Source organism: Pteropus alecto, unplaced genomic scaffold, assembly GCF_000325575.1.
Source record: "Pteropus alecto unplaced genomic scaffold, ASM32557v1 scaffold94, whole genome shotgun sequence".
Taxonomy (NCBI): domain Eukaryota; kingdom Metazoa; phylum Chordata; class Mammalia; order Chiroptera; family Pteropodidae; genus Pteropus; species Pteropus alecto.
The window spans coordinates 14,576,061-14,603,108 of NW_006437736.1; the positions used below are offsets into that span (position 1 = coordinate 14,576,061).

General features: G+C 35.2%; 1 protein-coding gene and 1 pseudogene across 1 annotated transcript in view; both read right to left on the reverse strand.

Annotated features, from left to right (window-relative positions):
• Positions 1-1,409: 1,409 nt before the first annotated feature.
• LOC102881909 lies at positions 1,410-2,038 on the reverse strand (annotated as a pseudogene).
• A 6,936-nt stretch (positions 2,039-8,974) lies between these two features.
• Positions 8,975-27,048, reverse strand: part of LOC102895759 (pregnancy zone protein) — a 30,528-nt gene continuing 12,454 nt past the window's right edge. The window contains 24 exon segments of the mRNA XM_015591459.1: positions 8,975-8,980; positions 9,542-9,610; positions 10,306-10,396; positions 11,447-11,574; positions 11,748-11,761; positions 11,764-11,962; positions 13,573-13,614; positions 13,617-13,798; positions 14,538-14,718; positions 15,337-15,411; positions 15,725-15,881; positions 16,847-16,895; positions 16,898-16,924; positions 17,193-17,369; positions 17,626-17,709; positions 18,840-18,890; positions 19,386-19,508; positions 19,915-20,045; positions 20,950-21,109; positions 21,112-21,176; positions 21,850-21,994; positions 24,355-24,466; positions 24,841-25,004; positions 26,433-26,586. Of these exon segments, the coding sequence (XP_015446945.1) occupies positions 8,975-8,980; positions 9,542-9,610; positions 10,306-10,396; positions 11,447-11,574; positions 11,748-11,761; positions 11,764-11,962; positions 13,573-13,614; positions 13,617-13,798; positions 14,538-14,718; positions 15,337-15,411; positions 15,725-15,881; positions 16,847-16,895; positions 16,898-16,924; positions 17,193-17,369; positions 17,626-17,709; positions 18,840-18,890; positions 19,386-19,508; positions 19,915-20,045; positions 20,950-21,109; positions 21,112-21,176; positions 21,850-21,994; positions 24,355-24,466; positions 24,841-25,004; positions 26,433-26,586 (2,586 nt within the window).

Genomic DNA, 27,048 nt, shown 5'->3' on the forward strand with positions numbered 1-27,048 from the left:
TGTTACTTGGGCCACAGGTGGGCATGGTTCCTACTAGGTCTGTGAACAGGTTAGGGTAATGACAGGGCCATGGATAAGCAAGGCTGGAGCTGAGTCCACAGAGACACGGGGCTACTTCCAGATCTGCAGCCAAACCCATGGTCAGTGAATTTACTACTGGGGAGTGGGCCTGCTTTCTCAAAGTGGCTTTCCTCAGTTTATGTTCCACTGGGGTGTAACAAATTCCTACCTGGATCTCAGAGCTTCAACAAAGATATTTTTGTTTGTGCACAGTTGCCAAATTGGTGTTTCAATGAGAAGATAAAGGCTGGGGACTTCCTATTCTGCCATCTTGCTGATATCACTCATATATTTTAATTATTAAGATATAAAAAATGTTAATTTTTATTAAATGAAATAAGTTGAAGATTTCTTGTAATTGATATAAATATTTTATATAATTTTAAAAACAGAAATTAAATAATCTAATTAAGTCTTGAGCACTATCTTACCTGAAGTACATCTCAAAACATTGATTACATTTATAGTTTTAAGTTCTCTATTGTTTGTGAAGCAATTGGAATTATAAATCTTCATAGATTCTTTACACTTTAAAATTTATAATTATTTTCTCTAATTTAATGGCATTTTTGTAAGGGAAACTGCTTCCTCTTTATTCAGGCCTTAGGAATAAAATTAACTTTGGTGACATATAACCTTAAAAAATTGTTTTACATATGCCTAGATAGATAGGACTAAATAATCAGAGAAATAATTTCTGTAAAAATTGGCCAGATATTACCAAAAATCTAACATACAGGATAATTCAAATAATATAAAGACTGCCTGGGAGCACAGCATTCAAATGTATGACAGTTGTTACCCCAAACTAACAGATGTGAAAAGTATTTGCTCTCATGCTGCTTTGGTCCAAAAAGAGGAGAGCTGAATCAGAAAGAGTAAACTAAGTACCTAATCTTTTGCCAATATTTAGACTGTTATTGGCAGCAGAAATATCCATGATTAATAGTTCTATCATAACAAAGTATAATAATTTTTCCATGAACACATCACAGTATCAGATAAACTTTGAAAAAAAATATGAAGAAACCAAAAAGAGAGCTTTCACAAACAAAAATATGTCTCCCCATATCTATTTGAAGGGGTAAAACGGTGATATTAGAGGTTTGATGATGTTAATATGAAAGGAAATTATGTATTGTATTTATATCTTATTTAATACAACTCTAACTCTTTATAAAAATGGTTTTAGTCATGCCTATGGCATCTTCAATCAAACATTCATTGTCATTACATAAAAGGGCCTTTTAAAAAATTATAATACAAAGGTCTGTGCTCTATAAGCAGGCCTCCACTGTGCATTATAACAATAAGGCTTACATTTAATATAAAGAGCAAGTGTTCAGGAGTTATGAACCACTGGATTTAACAAACATCATTTTATAATTGCTTTTTGTATCTTTTTTTTGTTTTGTTTTTGGAATCCTTTACTTCATCAGGGTGCTCAGTAGCCTGGAGTTCTTCAGCAGATTCTTTCTCTGTCTGAATCACTTTCAGATTCATCTGGACTTTCAGGATCAGGTGAATCATCATCATTATCATCATCATCGTCGTCGTCGTCGTCGTCGTCATCGTTGTCATCATCATCATCATCATCATCATCAATCATCATCATCATCTCCAGCCATATGATCTTCTCCATCATGATCCTCTGCCTCACTGACGCTAAGTCCACAATGTCGTCGATATCTTCCTGGCAATTTACTGTCTTGAGACTCCAGTTCATTATTAATTTTCTTGTCTTCTTCCCCTGTTCGGAAGTGAGATGTTGATTTGTGATCTGCTATAACAAAATGACCAGTATGTTTTTTCTTTCCTGTGCCCATAAGTATCAAGAACTTTTGTTTTCTTTCTTCATCACCTAAGTCTGCTGCCTCCCAATTGCTAGATCCAAGATAGTCGTCTGGGGAGGCTGAACGCTTCACCCCGTGCGGATGAAACTCCCTGGCAGCACTCATCGTGGCGGGGACCCGACCGCAAATGCGGAATCCATTCGTGGTTCTCCCCAGCCATGGCGCCAGCATCCTGCAAGCTGCCACAGGACCAAGCAGTGCAGCTCCAGAATGCAGAGCCCCTAGGGTCTTCGCCAATGGGATTTTAAAATGATTCATTTACTTTAAGTTTTCCCAACAACTTCAAAATAGTTTTTATATAAAAACAGATATTTTTGTAATTTATATTTTATCATTTATGTAATTTATTACTAAAACTTATAAATATAATAATGCAACTGCATAACGGATTTGACAATATACCACAGTGATTCTGAATAAACATATAATTCAAGTGTTATAAGCAAAAGTTTGTGAGGATATTATAGATTATTATTAATCACCAGCATTTAATATTTCACTAGCTTCATTTTCTGAAATGGAGAATATTACTTAATCTGGTAAATTTCATAAGTGAAGACCACTTAGGAAAGTTTTTGCTATAATTCTTTTAAATTTTATGTAATTTGAATTTTTATATTTGAAACTATTTCAAAGGAGTAAGTGTTAAGATTTCATACTTAGGACAAATCTATTCTATGGAACAGCTCTTCATGTGACATAGAATCTTTAAGAGGAAAATTTGAGTTTTGTCTGCTGTTTCTCCTGTGGCTCATTTTTGTATGAACCAAGTCCTGGTATAGGCTTTTTCATTTTTTTGCAGTAGAATGTATAACTTATCACAAAAATTCTTATAGTTTGTAAGAATACAATTAATTTCTTAAGTTAAGAAACAGTTGTCCTCCCACTATTCAGAAGGTGTTTCATCCTTTAAGTTACACTTTTTTGAATGTTGTTAAATCCATACACTTTACTATATACCTAGGATTCTACTCCAAATAATTCCAGTTTATAAAAATTATTGTATATAATAATATATGAAAATGCAGATATGGATTTTCCTTTTCCTTCTTTTTGAATCATCTTGACCTTTCTCAAATATGTATTGCAGTAGTATTAAGTATATTTACATTTTTGCAAAATAGATATTCAGAACTTTTTAATCTTGAAATCTCAAACTCTATACTCATTAAATGACAACTTCCCCTTTATCCCTTACCCCAGCTCCCGATAACTACCATTGTACTTTCTGTTTCTATGGCTTTGATTACTTTAGATACCTCATATAAATGGAGTCATGCAACATTTGCCTTTTTGTGACTGGTTTATGTCACTGAGCACAATGTCCTCAAGGTTCATCCAGGTTGCAACATGTGACAGAATTTTCTTCTTTTTTAAGGCTAAATAATATACCATTGTATGTTTATACCACATTTTGTCTATCCATTTTATCCATCAATGGACATTTAGGTTGCTTCTACCTTTTGGCTATTGTGAATAGTGCTGTTATGAACATGGGTGGGCTAATATTCATTTTGGACCTTGCTTTCAATTTTTTTGGGACATAGAGGTAAAATTGTTGGATCATTAACTGAGTAATTAACTCCTTCCCAGATATTTGCAAATATTTTCTTTTGTTTCATAGGTTGTCTTTTCACTCTGTTGATTGTATCCTTTGATACACAAAAGTTTTTAAGTTTGATGTGGTCCCAATTCTCTATTTTGCTTTTGTTGCCTGTGTTTTTGTTGTAATAGCCAAAAAATCATTGCCACATCCAATGTCATAAAGCTTTTCTCTTATGTTTTCTTCTGGGATTTTTATAGTTTTAGGTTTTACATTTTTTTCTTTTATCCATTTTGAATTAATTTTTGTATATGGTTACGATATGAAGTCCCACTTCATTCTTTTGCATGTGGTTAGCCAGTTTTTCCAACACCATTTGTTGAAGAGACTGCCCTTCCTCCGACTGAGTGGCATAAAGATCATTTAATCATATACATGAGGGTTTGTTTCTAGACTCTTCATTCTCTTGATCTATTTGCCCAACTTTATGTCAGTAATATATGTTTTGATTATTGAGGCTTTGTAATGTTTTGTAAACAGGAAGTGCGAATTCTCAAACTTCATTCTTTTCAACATTGTTTTGGCTATTCACAGTCCCTTGAGATTCAACAAAAATTTTAAGATAGACTTTTTTTTAAGTGTGATTTTACTATATCATACATTTTGCTCTGAATTTTCTCCATTAATATACGTATTGGATATAACTTTTCATGTCAGCATAAATATCTACATTAGGAGAGATATATTCTTTTAAATAATTACCTTATATATGTATTATAATGAATATGATATCAATATTTAAACAGCTTTTTTTATTATTTTATTTATTGTATCCTTGTCTTTGAAGAGTAGTCTGTAAGGTAAGTTACTAGAAGTAGAAATATTGGATTAAAGGATTATTATACTAGGATGAACACTTAACAAGGGAAAGGATTTCGTTCATTACTATATCTCCAGTCCCTAGAATAGTTCCTGGTATGTACTAGGTGCTTAATAAATATTCCATTAATGATGAAGGGAAGAAATATACATACACACAAATTGTCTAAATTTCTAAGGTATAATTTAGAAGATATTAGCTGAGCAGACTACAACAGACATTGATCATTGGCTTAATTACCTACACAACATCCTTCTTCCTATCCACCTTTAAGATATGAATGGCTATTGACCTAGTCTGGCCAGTGACATATTACTGGAAAAATTCTGGGTGGGCTTATGGAAAATTCTGCTTTCTTAATAAAAAGAGAAATTTTCAGTGAGTGTACCACTGAATGTTCTTCTTCATTCTTTCTGCATGGAAAATAGATGTAATGCTTGAAGTTTCAATATTCATCTTGAGATGACAAAACAAGCAAGAGGATGAAAGTCTGCATGATAAGCAAGTCCAAAGATAGAAAGGGCCTTAATCTCTGTCAGCATTATTGGGCAATTGCATCAACCTTGGAATGTTAACCTATGCATTTCTTCTTTATTTGTTTAAGTAAATGTTAGTTGCTTTCCTGTTATTTATTGCCAGAGGGATTCTTGGCTGATACACAGACATTTGGAAAATATATTCTAAATAGATAGTTCTGTGTGACCAAAGGCATGAGGTTGTAAAACAACATGGGGTGTTAGGTGATCTGCAAGTACAGAGGAGTTCAGCTTGGCTGGGGCTTAGGGATAAGACTAGAGAGAGAGTTAGAGCCTTGTTTGTTATAAGAAAGAATTTGGATTTTATTCTTTAGGCAGTTATATAGATGATGAAGTAAGTTAGGCATGGGAGGAACACAATCACTCTGCTAGGAATGTGGCACACACATTGGAGAAGAGCAATGTAGGGGGCAAGGAGATCATTTGAGAGGCCATTGCAATGACCAGGTGAGGGAAAATGAGGGCCTAAAGTAAGGTTGCAACAGTGGGGAGAGAGAAAAATATGGATTTGAAGTATACTAGACGTGCCTTAATTACTGTTTAATATCAATGGGCATCTTGGAGAGAGAAGTAGTATTACTGCATTGTATCACATTTAAGATATCATTGATACAGAGGACACCATTATCTAATATACTACTTAAAGAAAGAGCCCATCTAATTAAATTATGATATACTATTGATTATAGAAACACATTCTAATTAAAAAGATGCAAAAAGATGTATATTTCAGAATCATTTTAAGCTGGTAATAGCTAATCTTTATAGGTACTATATGCCACACAACTATATGCCACGTTGTGTGGCATATAGTACCTATAAAGTACCTAACTACTTTACTTTGATTATTTCACTTAATGTTCTCAAAAATTTATGAAATAGTTGTGGAATTCTCCATTTTAGAGATAAATGATAAATAGAGAATGACTCTAGTTTTCTCATTAGGGCAAATTCATGTATGATTTTGCCAATAACAGATGTAAGTAAGAGGTAAGGTCTTAGATATAATGAATTTGAGGCTCTCTTGAGACATCCAGTGAAGCCATTCAGTAGGGAGTTCGGTATAAAGTTCAGAGGTTAAGGAAAAAAGAGATTGATTAATTGGGTCATTCATTTATTCGGGTAATATTTAAGGGCCTACTAAGAACCAGGCTCTGTGTTGGGTACTAGAAATATTGTGGAAAGCAAAGCAGTCAAGTGGAGAAGACAGATGTTATTTAGTCATTCCATATATATTTTAATGCATACTTTGTACCAGACACTGTCTTGTGGTTAACAAAAACCATATATGTCTTCCACTTGAGAGTTTATATTCACTTACATTAAAATTAAAGACTATGGCTGGTGAAAACCTTGTGGACATGCTGACAAATAGAAATTGATGTCTAAAAACTTTGGTACAAACACAGCACCTCCCTGCAGTACTATATTGCTCAAGGAACTTCATCCTCCCATTCTTCCAGGTCATTGTTTCACCCCTTTTATTATCTCTTTATCCAAATGCTTCTTTCCTTCTTTTCTCTCAACTAATGACACTGCTTCTTATTTCACTGTGAGAATAGAAGCAGTTGGAAGTAAAACTTCTGATGATCTTCCTCCGATATGAAAACTGCCAGCTCCTCTGCATCTGAACCTCTGTACCTCTGTACTCCACCTTCTTTTGTGTTATACTAGATGAACTTTATGTGCATCTAACTCCAAACCATGATTTTATTTTTGTTCTGTACCTTATCACTTTTTGTATACTCAAAAACTTCTTTACTAAAATGATTTACTTCTTTCTACTATACTATAACTTTTCTCCAATCAATCTCATTATTCTCATCAGCATATAAATATATTTTATCTGTGAAAAAGCAAAATTCTTGACTATACATGTCTCTCTATCTACCCCCCCCCCATCTTTTTTTTTGCTCCTTTTGTCACAATATCTGTCTAAACCTACTGCTTCCACTTCTTTTCCCATTGTCTCATAAACCCACTCCCAATCAGGCTTTATCTTCACTACTCTACTTAAACAGTTTTTGGTAATGTCATCAATGATCTTCATGTTGCCAATTTCGGTGGTCAATTTTCAATTCTCCTTTTATTCTGTCTTTCAGAATCAGCTGACATAGTTGCTCACTCTGGTCTTGAAATCCTTCTTGAAGGAATTTCTTCACTTGGATTTCAATACCCTACACTCCTTTGATTTTCTGTTAGTTATTTTCAGAATCCTTTGTTGACTGTTTATCTTCTGGACACTTAAATATTGCTGTCTCAAAATTCAAGCCTCTGACTTAATCTTTTCTCAAGTCATACTTTCTCCAAACGGGTCTCCCCTCATCCAAGAACTCTAAATACTGTATTGCTAATGATGTCCAAACAATTTCTCATTGATTGCTCCCTTCAAATTTAGAATTGCATTCATAACTGCTTACTCTGACTTTCCACAGTAAATAGCATCTCTGTTTAACCAATAGCTCAGGTCAAAAAATTGTGTGGATTCATCTTTGGTTTCTCTCTTTGTACTACTTCCAACATGAAGTTTAGCAGCAAATCAAAATGTATCTTTAATATGCTCACTTTTCTTTATTTCATCAATTATCACTCTAGTCTAAACACCATCATCCCTGGACTGTATTAATATAAGTCTCTTAACATGTCTCCCTGTTTCTACCACTGTTGTCTTACATTCATTCTCTCACAAAAGCCAAAAAAACAAAAAACAAAAAACAAAAAAAAAACCCTTGAAAATGAAAATCTAATTATTTAATGCCCTTGGAAACTCCTCTAACATCTGTTATTAAATTAAAATCCAAAATTTTTATCAAAGTCTACAAGGCCCTATAGAATTTTCCTGCTCTTTTTCATGATCCGACTTCATCTTTTACTGATCATTTCCATTTCACTTGCACTGCTATAGTCACATTGGTCTCTTGTTCCTAGATTATACAAATCCTGCCTTTGCCTCTGGACCTTCATAGTCTCCGTTTAGTCTTCCTGGGTCACTTGGAATGTGCACAGGGCTTTCCTCTCTACTTCATTCATTTCTCTGTTCCAACACCTCTTCACAAAAGTCTTTCCTGACCACTCTATCCAAAATAACAGTCTCCACATAGTCTTTTATTGTCCCTACTTTTTATTCTTAATAGCACATTTCATTATATATATGACTAAATAACTTATATATAAATACATATGGCTATATATTATATGTAAATATATACCTATATAACATGATATATAAACATATAATTATATGACAAACTATATTGCAAGTAATTATGATGTTATATATAAATGATATATTTATAGCATATGTAGTCTGTATACATAGTAATGCCTAAAACAGTACCCAGTTGTTCTTATTAAGTTGTCAATAAATAATCGTTGAAAGAATAAATGACAAATCTATTGTATTACTGAATACTGTGTTTTGGCACACGCCAGTCTCTACCTTCAGTTTTTCAAAATAATTCTAATGTCCACAGAGTTGTCTATTCCAGCACTGTGTTATTTGCAAAACTGATAAGCATTCCTGTTGTGTGTTTAGTCACTGGCAGAGTATGTGGAACTGAAAAGACTAAATGTTAAGGACAGGAAGTGTTCTATTAGAGAACATTTTTCAAGTTAAATGCATTTACTAATTAACATTGTAGGCATTTGATTGTAAATTAAGCTATGAACTCACAAACATGTAACTCACATTTCTCTAATTTTTTTTTGCATAAATATATGATTCTTTAGATTCCTTGCCAATATCATGTTAGCCAATGGCTACCTGTTCATCTAGGCTACCAGTGATTTATTCTTTTCCTTCTATCTATCCATTTACAACATTTATTGTGCTCACACTGAGTTCAAGGTGTGTAATTCTTCCCCAAAATGCAACGAAGTTCTTTCTTTGTAAACTCATGTGGTTGCAAAATCTTGGCATATACGAAGCACTGACATTTGGAACCAGGACACTGCTTGAGTAAACATGACAGTCAGGGTGGCACTGGTGGAGCAATTTCAGCAAAGTAGCAACAACAATTCTAATAATATCAAAATTATTTCTGAGTGTGCAGAATCAAGGAACTCAAAAATATTTTTTATGAACTGAGCTTAGTATCGACATCTAAACCTGGCAAAAGATAACACAAAGACACTAGTCTCACAAATATTGATATGAAAAGTTAGTAAACAATGCAGTGGCATATTAAAGAATTACTGATTTTACAGCATGAACAAGTTGATTTCATTTTCATAGATGTAGGAAGGCATTTGACAAAATTAAACATCCAGTCTTCATAAAAAATACCCAGTAATAGAGTAATCAATAGTTTCATAATTATGTAGTATTTTATATATACATATATTCTTCTCCTGAAAGCCAGTACCATGCTTAATAAGAAAACATTAAAGTATTTACAATAATTCAGAAATAGGACAAAAAGACCATTTTGTTCTGTTGATATTCAACTCAAAATCTCATAGAAATACTCATATTCCAATTGTAACATAATTAAAAATAGAGCAGAACTTTCATGGATTTGAAAGTTTTCTTTTTTATTCTCTTTAGAATTAAAGAATTTCTTATAAGCATGCTACTAATTATTGCTTTACTCATAATACTTCTAGTGAAGAGACCCATTTAGAAAGACCACTGATATGTGTAGTCTCAGCTCAAATCCAGAGTTCTCACCTGTTCCACATAAATGATGACATGGTTATTGCTCACTTCTGTCCTGCTCACGTGGCTAGATCTTTTAAGCTGAAGAAAATCCAAGAACTCAAAAAGTTAGAGAATAGATGTGAGAACACAGACCTTGAGCAGATTGTAGTAAGGGACAAATGTTCATGTTTTTAAATAACGTGAGGGCTAAGATACTTATGACTCATCTTCATGATTAAATTGTCAAGTTATATTAGATATATAGAAGATGAGTGAGGGGAAGGAATTATGTTTTGCAGACAGGCTTCAACATTGTCATGTCTTGACTTTGAAAAAATCATTTGGCCTTCTATCAAGAAATGGAAGCCAAGTATTTTCAGGTCCGGATTTCTACCATGCTTCAATATCCAAGTAACATATTTGACTCTCTGGCATCTTTGATGATTATAGCTCACATTAGTTTTATCATTGCCAAATTTTTAGTGCATATCAGTCAGCTTGGTATTTAATTATAATCTGTTGTTCTTGCTTTTTTTACTGTTTCATGCCTATGTGTTTTAAGTCCCTAACTAGACGTGAGTGGTCTAAGGCTAGGGACTTCTCTTGTATTGCTCTGGAATGACACGGGTCCCTTGGCTTAGATAGAGCCAAATAAATAATTAATTAATTTAATAGCCTGAGTTGGGGGGAAATATTTTTTGAGGCAGGATGATATTGATAAGGCTTTGATATTAGTATGAGATCTACTAAAATAGATCTTAAAAGACATCTAAAATAGCTTAAAATACATCTACTATTTTTACAGTTGGTTTCAAGGGAATAAAACCAGATACCATCTTTACATCAACAATCACCATATTGGAGACAGGACGGCTCCCTTTGTAGCTGTCGTGTCAAAGAAAGAAAGGAATTAGTGTTCAATATGTGGAAGAAAGCCAGGTTTTCTCTTTTAAGACCCACCATAAACCCAACCATTTCATAAAGTTTCCCTTAAGATTATTATCTACAGAGATCTGTGTTCCCTGGACGTGTATGATATTGATGTTTGGAACCCTGAATGAGTATTAGATCTACAGCTTACTAAAATCATTGATGTTCAAATTTCAGTCCTAAACTATCAAATCAGAATCTTTGGGAGTGTAGCTTGGTAATCTGATTTTTTTTAACACATCTATGGTTTTTGGACACTCCATCTATACTACTTTTTTTATTTAGTATATATTACTTTTATATTTTTAGCTACCTTGAATGTAGCATGTCTCCCAAGAGAAGCTCCAAAATGTGATGTCAGATGGATTCTTATGCTTTTTACTTTGATTAAATTGATGTTTAATAATTGGGTTGGTTGTTTTAAATATCATTTGTTTTATAATATTAATATTAGCATTAGATACAAAGCAGTATCATTTGTGCTATTTTTTTTAGGATTCCTGTAAAGTTTTTGATAGTTTATAACAAGACAACCTCTGTATTTTATATGTAATTTACATTTTGTATTTAATATTAGCATTTATTATTTGTTCATTTGATTAGAAAAAAATAGAATTGAATTATTGAAATGAGGGAATGAAGATTTACTTGAAGTTAAAGTACAAAGTTTTAAGGAAAATAATTTATTCAACAATGAGTTGAACAAAAATTAGTGTAAAAGATAAGTAGGAATTGATTACAACATTTGAAAAATTTACATTTTTTTATTTGATAGATTTAAGACTAGACTTTGCTTTTAAAGTCTTACTAAAACTTTAAAACAAAAAAATTTACTTGAGAAAAGGATCATTTCATAATGATAAAAGACTAACTTCATTAGTAGACATATCAACTTAAAAGTATATTCATCTAATAGCATAGGTTCAAAATATATTATTAATTACTGATGATTCTAGGTAATTTTTAGACTTAGGATTATTTGGTGAGTCAGGTAGAAGGTCTTACCTGACATTCAATGAGACCTGGAAGCTAGTCTGGGCTTTGGGTACATCACAAGTCTGGGGCAGAGTTTTCACCTCCAAAGCAAATGGGGAGTCCTCCTTCTCTGGAAGAATATTACATTTCATGGATGTCTGTGGAACACCAAGAACACCATTAGTTTCTCTCTTTTCTTGGAACGCCTCACTTTTTCATCATTTAACCTCTCCAGATTTGCCCTTTACTTGCCCAGGGAGGAAAGAGTAGAGCTTTCCTTTCAGTAGGAGAAGTTGAAGGTAACTTTTCCAATGTAACTCCAGAGTCTCACCTGGAGATATAAAGTTCCCCAGTCACTGTGATGGCATATTCCCCAGGTGGCTCTGGCAACAAGACCTGCTGTAGTAATAGGAGGTTGTTGTTGACCACTTGGAAACCTGTGGAAAAGGTCCATGAATCTTGAATGGTCACCTGTGCAGTTTTCCGAGTCCTGGTGAAAGTGGCAGCTTTATATATGGACAGGGCATGGAGTGCCACCACTGTGTCCTGGAAGAGATGAACAGAGAACTCACTCCCAAAAAGTAAGGTTTTGGTAGTTGAGATTCTCCCCCAAAGTATATTAATTACACAAAGTGACATTGGCTTTCCCCACTAAAGTATATATCTGCTAATCACTTTTCCTTTTTCTCTGTCTTCCAGGCATAATCAAAGTCATGCTACTGTTTCTCCAAATGAAATAATTATTGATGCTAATTAGTCTTGCAATTTAGTTTGTTGGTACTGTCCTAAGGGACTATTTCTATACCTACAATTTGTAGCCTGTATTTTCTTTTATCAGCAGTCCTCTTTTCTATATCTTTCAAACAATAGGCCTAAAATTGCAAAGTTAAGACAAAAAAGCAACTGTCATTTACTAGATGGCCATTCAGATGGAAGAATGAGAGGAATTGGCTGTGAATAAAAACAGTAGTATAAGCCAAGTTGCACTTTCCCAAGTTTCTTTTCCCCTTTATATAGCTTTTTCCCCCCAGTTAATAGCTCAGAAAATTTCAATATGTACATTCTAAATATTGAGAGAAGATATGTAAAGGGGGAAAAACTCAGATTTTCTGGATGTTTAACACAATCGTTTATACCCTCAATAAAATATTTCCAGAATTGATAAGAAAAAAAATTCAAGAGCTTCACCTTAAAAAAAAATCTATTTAGATATAAACCTAAAAGCAACAAATGAACAGGACAAACAGAGACTCATGGACATAGACTATAGACTTAGACTAGTGGTTTCCTGAGGGTAGGTGGTGGGGGTAGTGGGGAGGTAGATGGGGTAAAGGGGGTCAAATATGTGGTGACAGAAAGAACTCTAACTATGGGAGGTGAACACACAGTGTAAATACATATGCCTTACTGTTAAAGTGTACAGCTGAAACTTATTGGATTTCATTAACCAATGTCACCATAAAAAATTAAAAAAAAAAAAGAAAAAATCTATTTAAAGGGGGAGTAAAAAGGGAGGTCTTGGGACAGGAGGAAAGGAATGGAGAGTCTGAGCTCTGTGGAGTTATTAAATGGAACTTCTCAATCATTCCGTGAAGATCAAAGTGAGCTCTACGTGGTCACTTTCCTTTTAATCACTCGATATACTAGATCACCTTAGAGAATTTCTTGCTGGATTCTCAAGATGTAGTCTGTGGTCTAGAACACTGATTCTCAACCAGGGGCAATTTTGCCTTGTCTTATAAGTGGGTAGGATGCTATTGGCATCTATTGGGGAGAGGCCAGAAGGCCGCTAAACATCTTCCTCTGGCCAGGACACACCCTCACAACAATAATTATCTGGCCCAAAATATCAACAGTATTGATATTCAAGAACCTTAGTCTAGAGTGTGGCCATTGGCCACTTTGTGCTAATGATATGATATAGCTTTAGAGAGGAATGATGTTTATGGTAAGTAGCCAAATTGATAGGATATTAATGCAGAGCTTAATGAAAATTATCTTTAGGGAATGTCTTAGATCTTTTTCCTTTATATTCTCAAATATCCCTAAATAATTCTTCCAAGATTTGATGATTTCTCTTTTCTTTGTAACTGTTTTGTTTTCAAACTTCCCAACTGCCAAGTGAACCTGGAGGAGACTATTTGGCAACCTGAGACCTGGCTGGAGGAGAAACCCCCGTAGGAATTCTGTTGCTTAGCCATATCCACTTCACAACGTGTGATGCGGAAGTCAGATCCTCTGAGGTTGGGACATGCTGGGCCATGAGGTGAGCGAGGAGCACGGAGGACGCCATCTCCACCTCTGCAGAGGGAGTTCGGGGTTGATAAAAATATTCCTCGGGTGTCCTGGGTTTTTGAGGTCGCTCTCAGTGGATTGAGTTGTCTTAAGGGTGAGAAAAAAAGAGAGAATTATAACTATTGGTAGATCATAAGTGAATACACATTCATAAATGGAGCTGAAAATAATATAGAGGTGAATAGGGTTCTCTCTGTCATAGCCCCCAAAACTCACCAACTCACATTTCCGTGCCGAACTCAGTTTAGTCCTGTGGGGCTAAGGTGGAAAATGTTTTTGGAGGAAGAAGCAAAGGGCACTCTTATCAATTACTCAATTAAAAAAAAATTAGATTCGTGGAAGAGAAAAGTGGCAGAATTCTCTTACTGTTTGTGATATTTTCTGAGAATTGGAGTATAAATATAAAGACTACCTATATTGATCTCAGACTAGTTTTGTGATAATCTACCTGGCAAAAAGAGATAAAAACATTTGAAAACGTTATTGCACTTTCTTTAGTATGGCTTTTTATTGTACCTCTTTCCTCCAAGTATGTAGGCAGTTATCATGTGGAAAAATATGTATGTTTTTCTAATATATTAGTCTTAGCAGATAGGAATAAATTTCCATAATTTATCTGCAGCATTACACCTATCATGTTATGCTCTGGGTAACATATGCAATCCCAGGGAAGATATTTTTATAAAAATTGCTCTGATCTTAAAATATATTACCTGGCTAAAGAATTCTAGGTGAAGCTTATTACTTTAGCGGGAATATATTCCTTCTCTTTACATAGAATCAGTGTAAGTGGAAGGGGAACATTTTTTTTACCATTCACTCTAACCTTCTTTCACAGGGTCCTCATCCAGAGAGTTCAGTATTTTTCTCCTCCTAACTTGGTTTCCCACTATGGCACAAGCATAGGCCAGCAATGCCTTGGTATAGCTATGGCTCCCATGGGTCCTCTTCTTTATTGTGTTCCAGGAAGACTCCAGGCAGAACAGGGCATTTTGAACAACATGGTGCTGTAAAGCCAAAGAGGTGCTGGTGTCAGTAGAGGATGGAGAAAGCCCTGTGCTGGATGTCGCTTGACAGGTGTCATTTATAGTTTTCAGCCAGCCAGGTAGAAAGCCGATATCCACTACATTTAAGTTGAAAAATATTTTAAATCTCTTAGCTTTATAAGTCTAGAGAACCTGTGCTTTTAGAATTTATTTTTATAGGTAGCCTAAGAGCATTACTGGGCAAGTATAAATTCTCCATAATGAAGTAGTCCCCAACCGTTTTGGCCCCAGGGACTGGTGATCCTATGGGAATCTAATGCCTGATGATCTGAGGTGGAGCTGAGGCAGTGATGCTAGTGCTGGGGAGCAGCTGCAAATACAGACGAAGCTTCACTAGCCCACCCGCCTCTCACCTCCTGCTGTGCGGCCGCGATACTAACAGGTCACAGACGGGTATGGGTCCATGGCCTGGGGGTTGGGGACCCTACTTTAATGAATCGAACCAAAGGGCTCGTCCATCTGAGAAATGCCTCGTCACTGAGCAAAAGGAAGACTGAGATTTGGCTTTTAGAAGGATGGTATTTCAGACATAAGGTCTGTAGTTTTCATGGGAAGAAACAGGATTGAGGTGGGTCTTACAGTGACTGGAAGAGCACCCTCCAGAAGAGCAATAGTAATATAAGCAGAGAGGGTCATTTCATCTTCTACTCCTCCCTGAAAAGAGAAGGATAGGGGTGGGGAGGGAGGAAGAGAAAGAGAGAATTTTGATTAATTCTACTTCTAAATTTTAGTGTATTCTCTTCTGTTGTTTTATGGAAATTCTCCTTAGTATCTTCTCTATCAAACAAAGTACCATTTCTTTCTTCATTATAGTTTTCAGGGTTAGTAAGCCTTCCCTGACACCCTCTCGCATTACCCTCTCACTTCATCTTTGCAGTTTCTCTGTGCCATCTTTCTCCCCTCACTCTTGGAGGAACATGAATATTGATGTATCATGAGATTCACATTAATATGCAGAGCACTTCACCTTAATGGCATTGTTGAGCAGTGACCCAGTGTTCCTGAAACAGCCATTGTCCTTCTGATTTTGGGAGAGCCAGATGAGGGCTTGGGTAATGTGTGCTTCATCAATGAAGATGTAGGTTTGAGACTGGGCAAAAATCTTCTGTACAAAGGCTGTGAGCCTGATGCATCAGGAAGAGTGGGGTGCTAAGGCCATTTGTTTCCATACAGCAACTTACTGCTCTGTTTTAAACACAAAAACTCCCTCTCCTCCAATTCACCCTCACGAGAGTCAAAGAGCTATTATTGAGACTTTGGAGACTTTCTGTTAACAGGAAGCTTCTCTGTTCTTTTTGTTTTGCTGTAGCATGTTGTTAAATGCCTCACCATCTGGTCTTTGCTTCCCAAAGCTTTTCTGCATCATTTTTGAGATTCAGGTTCCACCTGCATTTCTTGGGTAGTTAAGATATTTACTTTCACATTCTGAATTCTCTGTATTTATTTATTTTCACTGATTTCTTTCTTTTCTGTAGCTAATATTCTAATGAACTGATTTCTTTTAATGGTCGGTTTCAGTAAATATTTCCGTCTATGTCATTCTGCCTCTCCGCCACGTTTCAGGTTATTAATTTCCTCTTATTTTCCTGTGTGGTCAGACTTAGTCAAGATAGCTAGATAGATGAATAGATAGATGAATGGATGAATGGATGAACAGACAGATGGACAAATAGACAGAAAGACTGGGAGTAGGTAGGTAGGTAGAGAGAGAGAGAGACAGAGGGTCATCTAGTAGAAAATGGTAAAAGTACATTGTGAGTAATGGCTACTGTTTTTCTAACCTGTGTCTAGCATCTCTTGGTGCTGCTCAACAACTTAGGAGGACAAATCACCAACTTATAATGGCCCATCAGCAACATGAGAAAGAAGAGAGGCTTGGTATGTTGGATATAAAAAGAATCATTTCAAAGTATTCTCAGTTCTGCCACTTATAAGTTGTTTACACTAGAGACAATGATTTCTGCACAAAAATTGTCATTTCCCCCTTTATAAAATGGAGCTAAAAGCTCTCATTTCACAGATTGTTTAAAGAATTAAATAGGCCAATATATTAACATAGTTGAGACTAAGAATGATTTTCTCTTCTTACCAAGTGTTGCCCTGATTCCTGCCATATTGCTCCCCAAAGGAGCAATATGGTGTTTGTAGTTCAGCTGTCTCCAGTATCCTAGAATAAAAGCTTCAACTAACTCAAGAAGTTAATTGAATTAACTGATGTATCCAGAAGCCACTGACATTTGATAATTTTGTGTGTGCAGGATCTGTATAGTTTTATGGCTATTATGGATATGTCTACACACAATATCCTATTAGATAGTGAGAAAATGTTCATTTCTGCAAAAATTGCTATTATTAGCTTAATATTTGGTGATATAATGTAAGCTTAATTGTGAAAATTCTCACTAGATCAACAAAGTAAACTTTGTCTCACTTACAATTGATGAGATAACCAATGGCCTTAGACTTGATTTCTGGAGTCAGCTGCTGGGATTCATTTAGATTGTTCAAGACATAGATGTTAGGAGCAAAAAGGACCATGTTTTGTTCTCCACAGCCATAGGGCATCTGGAGGAGATTCTGTATATTTTGCATAGCAGAACCTAGTATGTCACCTGGGGAATGTGAGATTAGATGGCAAAGTAATTTCAGTTTATAAGTAGCTAATATTATTTAAAAAAACGATTTTCATATTTAGAGTCATATACTCTATAATTAGACGAAGAGAAATTTATATTTAGAGAGGCTGAACCTTCCAGGATCCTAATACAGATAGACACTGCCAATAAGTTGATATCTAGAACACAGATTTATAAAGATGAATGGTGGTGGCTCTTCTGCCCTAACTTTTCTAAGTGCAAGATGACTCACCCAAAACTAAGAAAGAGGCTCTGGCAGATTCTTTGACTACATTTGGTGGGAGCTTCAAGGATAACCACTCAGATTTTTCAGTACCTTTGGAAACAGACAACCCATATCAAAAGATAACATCTGTTACAGCAGTATAATGTAGTGGTTAGGAGCAGGGCTTTTGAGCCACTGCCTGCATATCACTGCTTGCATATGATACTGGCCCTGCCACTTACTGGCTACATATTTGGACAACTTACTTAACCTCTTCATGGTCTAACTTGCACATGTGATGATTAAATAAAATAATATAAAATATGTATGAATTAGAATACCCTTTGCAAAGTAGTAAATCTCAATACATGTGAGCAGTTATCGTCGTTATTATTACATTTTGCAGTGGTGTTATTATGTCTCCTTGAGGAACCCTGTGTCCAAGGAATAAGAATTTTGACTTATGATGAGATTATCTTTAATGATCTAGCTCTTCTTGGCTCTATGTGACTTCCCGAGTCCTTTTCCTCTTATTTTACTGTGCTCTGTGTTGCTGTGCATAGTTGCTCTCTAAAAGAAGGCTAGGAGCTGATGGGGATTTATAGTTCTCAGATTTAATTGCATAATTTTCTGATTTTATTGTTCCCTGATTTTATGCCTTAAATTGGTCCTTCTCAAATGACAAGAACAGTGTCACATATACTGTGGACATAGAACTAACACTAATGTGCCTATGTAATTTAATAGCTACGACTGTTTCTTAATGATATGATGAAGTCTCAATGTAAAATGGATTTTTTTGGGCCATGAAAACCATGTTTTTAGTAAGAGAGAAGTAAAAAGTGCCAGATGTTTCATTATCAACTATTTTAGAGAATATTAACTGTGATTCAAATTTATCAGGACTCTGCTCTCTTCCTATCTAGTTCTGTAATACTCAAAGCTTCTATGTTCTGCCTGGTTAATGGAACACACTGGACTATAAAGGTGAAAGCTAAAAGTGAACCAAGCAAGTGCCAGTATTAGTCTTAGTTGTACCTCGAAGCCATGTTAACCCACTCTCTTAGGCTCAGTGTTCTCATGTGTAAAATATGTATAAAGAAATACTTAGTTTCAAGCCAAATTTAGTGGAACATTTTTAAAATTATGGGAGATATATGTATGGATATGCATTATAACTCAATATATATATATCCCTGTGAGGCACGGTTCTCATGATGATTATAAAGATGGACTCTTACCTGAAGCACAAGTCATAGAGTTGAAAGTCTTTTCTTGCTCAATACCTTCAGGCTTGAGTGAAAAGAAAACAAGGAGAAAAGGAATAAACATCCAGGTGACTGAAGGACAATCATAGATTCTTTGCTTTGAAAGATGGTATTTACACTAAATGATGTTTAACATCCTACATATTATCAAATTATTATAAATCTATAAAGCATTGAACAACTAGGGAAATTGGCAGAAGAGAAAATGAGGGACAATAAGGGCAGAGAATCAAATGTAATAGATATGAGAAATATATGAATCTTAGAATCGTAGAGATCAAGGAAAGGGAATAGCTCTCAAATAATTTATTTAAAAACTATTTACAATAAGCTAGCAAGTTTAGCTAGCAAGATTTCTTATAATACATATTTTTAGAATAGGAAATTCATTAGTCTTGTCAGATTAATTAAGTGAACATGATATTAACTATCTTTTGTCATCTGAAGAATGTTCATACTGTTTTTTATTGTTACTCGTGTCAGGGGCTCAGAAAAATATGTCAAAGTGATTCAGACTTATTTCCACCAACAGGGTTTTGATGACTGTGTCTTTCCTTCCAATCTCAGGGACCTCAACAAACTCATTTCTACACAGCTCTAGGGACTGCACTGTCTCTGCACTCACCGAGAAGTTCACATTCCCTAAAATAAAGAATGTAGAAAAAATGAGTGTCCATCTTGATAGTAATCCAAGATATCTCTAAGAGCTGAAAATGACTTTATGCTCTGTAATCATTGCAAAGGGCTTCACTTTAACCTTAAAACTTGCTGGAATAAGAAATAAAGCTGAACACACGCGCACACACACACACACACACACACACACACACACCACCCCGAAGCTAATGCACACTGAGTACCCAATGCCCAAGCATAATAATGGTGGGGCCCAGGTGCAGTGGGAGTAGAGGCAAGGGGCCATTGTGGATAGAAATCAAAAGAAGAATAAAAATAATTAACTTCATAGAATTATGTCTGTGGAAAGCAAAAAGAGAATACGATCTAAGCAGTGATCAGAGAGCTAAGATTTTGGGAGAATGGCACTCGCCCAGAGTTTTAAGAGTTATTGTCCAAGACAAGGTTTGCCATTCGTTTACACAGATACAGTAGGATTCTTTTCCCTTTTCATTTTGAGCTGCTAGGAAGGCTGTAGAGGCTTCCATTTGCACACTGACATATCTTCCATGAGTGAGGCATCGAGACAAATTATCAGAATATAGAGAGACAATAAATGTATAGAATTGGGGCCATGTGTGAGATGCTGCACTAAACTGGAATTTGTAAAAAAAAAAAACAAAAACAAAGCCTGCTATATCTAAGTTCATGTACACTTTGAGAAGCAGGAAGATGGCAATGATGCAAATCAAGACTGATTATTTATTAGGAAGGTCTGGCATTTACATTGGGGTAGGTTGGAGAGATCTGCAGATGTAGCAGCAGTGGAGGGGAGGGAAAGCAGCAATGGCATATTACCCCTAGGAGTACTACCTACTGGTTCCTACCTGTTGGTTCTTACCTCCTATGTAGATTTTATTCCTAACTTTCTTCTTTCCTCCCTCTTCTCATTTCCTCCAATGATTTATTATGTGTCTATTCTATATAAGGCAAAGCAAATTTTGAAAGGTATATAAAAGTTTCCTGACCTAGATGATATTGTGTTACAAAGAGGATAGTCTCTACATATACCTGACATAATTTACAAACCGGTAAGTGCTGTAAAAGAAGTTAAAAGTATACGTTGTGGGAGTTAGAGATGAGGGCTCGAAGAATGACACCAACAGAATTAAGAAAACTGAAGTTTGTGTCCATGTCAAGAGTTTTCTTGGCAAAAAGTTTATCTTGTATCAGAAGATTCTTCAAGGTTCAGGAAATTAAAAATAAAGATGTGTTGGAGGTCCACAGTTTTAGTACTTATAGCTCATATGTCATTGTGTTATCTTTGTGGTGATGTTCTGCCTTTCTTAGCTGTGTTTATTCTCAGTACTAGCACATAATTCCCACAACTATTCATAGTCTTGGGAATAGAATCAGGAGCTGACAGTTCTATCCACCCTTTCAATTCACCCTCATTTTTCTTACCCAGATGCATTTGGGAAGGTAGTTTAGGACAATGGGCTTGAGTGTGAAGGCCTCTCCACAAATCACAGAGTAGGGCATAGTGAGCTCTATTAAGAAAGGCTAGAAGGCTCAGAGAGAGATGGGAAGAGAGAGGCCAAGTCCAGTGTCATTGGACAGGCAGAGGGCCCTGCCTTCTACTCAGTGATGGTATCAGGGACTGTTACTCCTACTTCAGCCACACCTGAGGAATTGGGAAGAATAGCAATGGAAGAACAGAAAGTCAGATGAAATGTCTTCCTCAAATGAGAATTAATATGTGTAAAGGTACTGTCAAGAACCGATTCTACTCAAGTGTTCACGTATGAGCACACACATGTACACTAGATTATGTATTGGGGACCAAGGTGGGAAAATAAAAGGCACCAAATGGTGTCTCTTTCCATTAACAATCTATAGCCCCATCAAACATGCGTGTATCTAAAATAGAAATAATTGAATGCAATTTACTTTGGTCCTTAAACTATCCTCGCTATTGTACAATCTCACAAACAAGCATATTTAGGAATCATTATCCAACAAATGGACCATCACGCTTACATAGCCTGATTTGTTTATGTGTTTATTTCAATCTTGTTAATGGAAGACTCCCTGGATGGCATTAGGCAGTACAGTATTTGAATATTTTTTAGTTCCCATGTCTATTTCCTGTCAATCTCAGGAATAAGTATTCTAAAATTGCTCAGCTCTGAGACAATTTTACTAGTGAACTTATACAATAAAAATATTTTCTTAGGTTTCTCCTGAAAGGGCAAAGGTTAAGGCAATTATTTAGCACTTTTCAGAAAGATTATCTTAGAGCTGAAAATGCTGGAGGAGCCGCATTTCTTCACCCACAGCAAATGGGAAAAGTGACATTACTTACTCCACTGCCACCAACTCCCAGATCCAGGTCTCAGGGAAATAATTCTGCACTGTCTCAGAGACTGCCTCTGGACTTTGTACATTATTTTCAGGTACTACATTATGTGAGTCATTTTGAGGATTATATGAAATCCCTTCAACTCCTAATCCTAAAAGTATAAGAAAAAATAATAATCTTAATAATAATATTTCTAGTTAAAGAAAAAGTATCTATTCATTTCATGGTGCATGTGTGGGACTTAGGAGAGCAAATTTTCGGTTTTCCTGCTCAGATTGTCTCTTTAGAGTTGCAGAACTTCAGAAGTAACTTGGTGAACCCTCATTCTTTGAGCAGCGAAGAATCTTCAGTAAAGGCAGAAATTCCATATACCCTAGAGATAGCATACTTTTATGTGAATGGGGCTTGGAAGAACAAGATTACTTATAGATAGTTTTATGGTTTGTGGGGGAAATAGCAGGTTTTCAAGAAACTGAACAGAAAAGGTAAAACCATCTAAGGCAACACGAGTGGTGGGTATATTGCATTTGTTTGAATCACCTGGAGTGAACAGAATTTAATAATATTAATTCTGTGTATTATATCGAAGCTTATAAACTCATTGATCTCTTATTAACAAGTTTGAGCATTAGATTTTATTCTATTTATTTTATGGAAAGACGAAATTAAGAATTCAAGATGCCAAAGAGAGACATTTTCATTTGGAGACAAAGAAAACATTTACAAAAGAGAGAGGGTAGAGAACTAAATGTAAAGGCTCTCTGGCTTGTGCTGTGCCTGAAGTCATGCTTATAAATTGAGTTTGAATTAGGGTCTCCACTCAAATATCCCCTTTGCCGTGAAAGAAAATTTATAAGGAAAAACATATTTCCAGAAATTTTCCCTCAATATCTCTCTCAACTCTTCAAAACATTGACAATAATTTCTTTAATAAATATCATAGAGTTTCTTTCCTTCATATTCTTGTCCCTCATGTCAAGTGGTAGTCATCTCTATCTCTAACTTTGATTTCTCACCGACGTTGTTTTATTGTTTCTGTCTTTATTCTTATTTTTAATACTTAACTATCTAAATGGATGATGCATCTAAATAAACTATTTTTCATTTCCTACCCCAGATAGCAAGACCCTCCAACTTCCCTGGCTATTACAGTTAACAAACCATGGCATAATGTGTTATTTTACTTTAATTTACTGGATGATGGCTATATCCTCCTTATTGTCTCTTGTTCCTGATGTCAATATGACTCTATCTATCCCTTTACAGTCTCTATGTTAAAAATTGATTCTTCCTCATTTTGCAATAATAAATTCTACTTGTAAATGCCTTAAATTTATTTGCCAGAACAAAATATATTTTTTTCTTTTCCTTTTCTCATCTGACTTTATGAAAATGTGTTGCTCTCTGGACTCACCCACTTACCTTCTGTTCCATTGCCGATGAGAAAATTCTTGCAACTGAATATTCTGTTTGTGGCTTAAAGAGGGCCACTTAATCTAGCTTTGTAAGAGTGGTATTTTGACCTTCACTACTTTCAAGCAAAAAGTATAAAGCTCATTGTCTTCTAAATTTAGTATCTAGTGTGATACTTCTTAGAAACGTATTAGATCATGTCACTCCTCTTCTGAAAATCTCCCCATGTCACTCAGAGTAAAAAGTCAAATCCTTACAATGATCTACAAGGCCCTATGTAATCTGACCTCAATTAGTCCTCTGGTCTATCTCTCCGAATGCTCTTGCTTTATTCACCCTGGTTTTCTTATCTTTTTAAAGAACATTCCAGACAAGCTCTCGCCTGAGAGCCTTGAGAGGCAGAATAGTGTAGTGGTTAAAAACATGGATCTGAAGTCAAACTGCTTGATTAGAATCCCCATTCACCCATTTCTTACTGGTTGAGTTACTTAACCTTTCTGTGTTCTGTTTTTTTCATTTGAAAAATGGATGATAACCACAAAAAGAAATGATAATTATGTCAGGTTATGGAGGTGTTAGCTCTGCTACAGTGTTAATCATTTCCTAACATAGATCAATACATTGTACACATTAAACTTACACAATGTTATATATCAATCATATCTCAGTAAAGCTGGGTAAAAAATAAAACAAAACAAAAAACAAAAAGAGGAAAGTGGTGATAAGAATACATACTTACCTTATAAGATTGCTGTAAGAATTAGTGAAATTTATCTATTTATCTATCAACTCTATTATCTATCATCTATTATTATTATTATTATTATTATTATCTACCTATTATTTATCTGTCTATCATCTGTCATCTACCTACCACTCAGCTAAAAAAAAATACCAGAAAAAAAAAAACAACTCTGCTTAGTTCTGGCCATATTATTTACTAGCTAAATGATCTCAGCAAGAACTGCCTTATCTGAATCTTGATTTCTTTATGTATGACATAAAAATAAGGCTACATTATGTATCTCAGTTCACTTTTTTTTTTTCAAAATAATATTGCTGGATGTAAAACAAAGTTAAAAGCAACTTGTTTCTTACCTGCTTGTAATACACGCCCTCCTTGCCCTCTTGCTCCTGTGAGTGGATGAGTCACTGAACATGACTGTGGTTTTCAGATTTTAGAGTTGGTGAGCATCTTTAATCCCATACCCTGTAAAAATGACAACTCAATCGATTTGTAAACTGAATTGGAATATATGAAATATATTTTCCTTAGAAATATTCCTATGTAATTCCAATACCCTTAATGTTATATTAATCCGTGGAGATACACACACTTAGAAAATAACAACAGAGTGGTAAAATTACAGTACTTTATGGCTTATTAAGATTGTATAACTTATCATCTTTTTCGAACAACTAAATATAACTAAAAATATCTCAATGAAATGGCAGAGATTAGGTCTGGCTCTGGCTCTGACTTATGTTAGGCTGAATAATTTCTAAAATTATTTATGTACATAAAGTTTTACTAACATTCAAGATTTCATAAGCTAGTACATTAATAAATAGTAAGGATTTTACCTTTAGGAAGCTATAAATATCTTCTTCATCATAATTTGCTACAGGAATAGAGAGGACTTCATTACCTGTGTTATAAGGATAGGTACAGCTTGCTTGTTCTTCCTCTTGCTGGTCCGGATTTTCAGGGAAATAAGTGAGGTCCTTTACAGTTAGCGGATTATACACTTGTAACATTGGAGAGATTAAAGACAGAACTTTTACCTGCTTTTGTTTTGAAATACCCAGTGAACTGAGAGAAATATGATAGTTGTAATCTCTTGCTTGAATACCTTCATGTGGTTGGTACCTTAGACAGAAGTTAACATTTTTGTTTATTTTTAACAGCATGTTTTTTTTCGTTCTAAAGTGTAAAATGTACTTCCATGGAATAATAAAATCTTAAATTACCAAGATTTAATGAAAATTTCACTGTAGAATTTAAAGATAAAACTAGACCAAATATAGGAAGAAGATCTAACTTATCTCTGTGTTGAATGAATAATTAATGTCCTGAGAAGTTTAGGTAGACATTATTGCCATCTGTTAAAATCTGTTTCTATTTAGCGTCATTCTTAGAAGAACCATATTTTTTTCAATTACACAAAATTGTAAACACGGACTACTTTTTGGAACAAGAAAGATGACAAATGAAAGAACTCAGAACCCAAAGGGTGCAACTAAGAGGCCTGGATATTTATAATCCAGGTCCAGAGTAAGGCCTGAATATTTATAATCCAGGTCCAGTCCTGCTCTGTAAGGACAAGGACTATGATATGTTCACTGCCATTTCCCCAGCTCCTACAACAGACTCAGCACATAACGGGCTTGCAGTGGTGATGATGATGGTGACGATGAGAATAAATCATCACACTTCAAATATTACCACTATGAATTATATAATTCTAGAAAAAAACAGAGACTTAAAATTTGGCTATGAATCATCATTGTTCACAAATGTGTGGTAGGTCATGTTTTTTCAAAATCGAAAATGATTTGTGAATCATTTATTACCATTTTTACAGATGACAGGTATTCTAGAAACATAATTTTTTACATCTGTTGGAAAGTTCATGACTTATGCTCTATTGATTTTATAAAAAGCTTAATTACTCCATTGACCAAAAATGATTTTACTTAGGTAGAATCCATTTTATCTAATACTTTGACAACTTATGAATTCAATCTCTTTTTAAACATGGCCACGTAAGTGGTGAATCTTAACAAAAATTTAACTTTCATTAAGATTATTATAAAGTATGAGTAATTCAGGTTTATATTTGATTCCTTGTAGGAACAGAAGTTACGTCACGGAAGAGACAAAGCCTGTATAGGCAGTTTCAGAATCACATTTCAGCCATGCAACTTCTGAGTAATCTTGCACAAGTCTCTCAACTGTTGTAAATCTTAGTTTCCACAGCATAAAATGAGATTGTTACTCTGTGGGATGTTGGAAAGATTAAATGAGAAAATGTGTGAGAGAGCTTGAGAAATTATAAAAAAAACTAGACAAATGGTAAATATTTTTGTTATATTCTTATATTTTACTCTAACAGGGGCTTCTCCTTGCTCTGAGCACCTTATGTGGTCCTTTCTAACCCCTGAGGCTGAGGGACTCACTGAGGACGGGGAGAGCTCTGCCTCAGGTTTCATGAGCAGCACACTTTGGTCCACTGCACGAAGGGCACAGAGGGACTGAGGAGAAGCTGTGACGCGCAGGTGGGCATGTGAGGCTGGAAGACTTTGTGCTGGGCTGAAGCTCAAATCCGCCTGTGGGAAATGAAGGAAAAGCCATCCGGTCCTTCTCTCATTTGCGTAATCCTGCAGTAACCTAAGCCATCCTAACATTCAGCTTCCTATGACCGGAAGTGTCAGTCAGGAACCTCTTTTCTCATCTTTCCTTTGCTGTTGAAAAGATTGTCTTGTCCTAAGGAGACAGTGGATAGATCATAAGGGATAGACAGTTTATTTGAATTTTAGAGGCCCATCTTTACTTCTGATTCATGAAAAAGTATTTATAGTTGTTCTTCAGGTTTTGTAACTTTTGAGTGTTAGCATCTTACATATCTCAATTGAATCAATGGATTAGGACACCATGGACACAAAACTGAATTATATTTTATATAGAAGCAATTTTGTGTAATTGAAAAAAGTATGATGTTAGCTGCCTGGAGATTTGACTGCACCATTAATTTGCTGGGACCCTTTGGGCAACTCATTTTACTTTTCTGG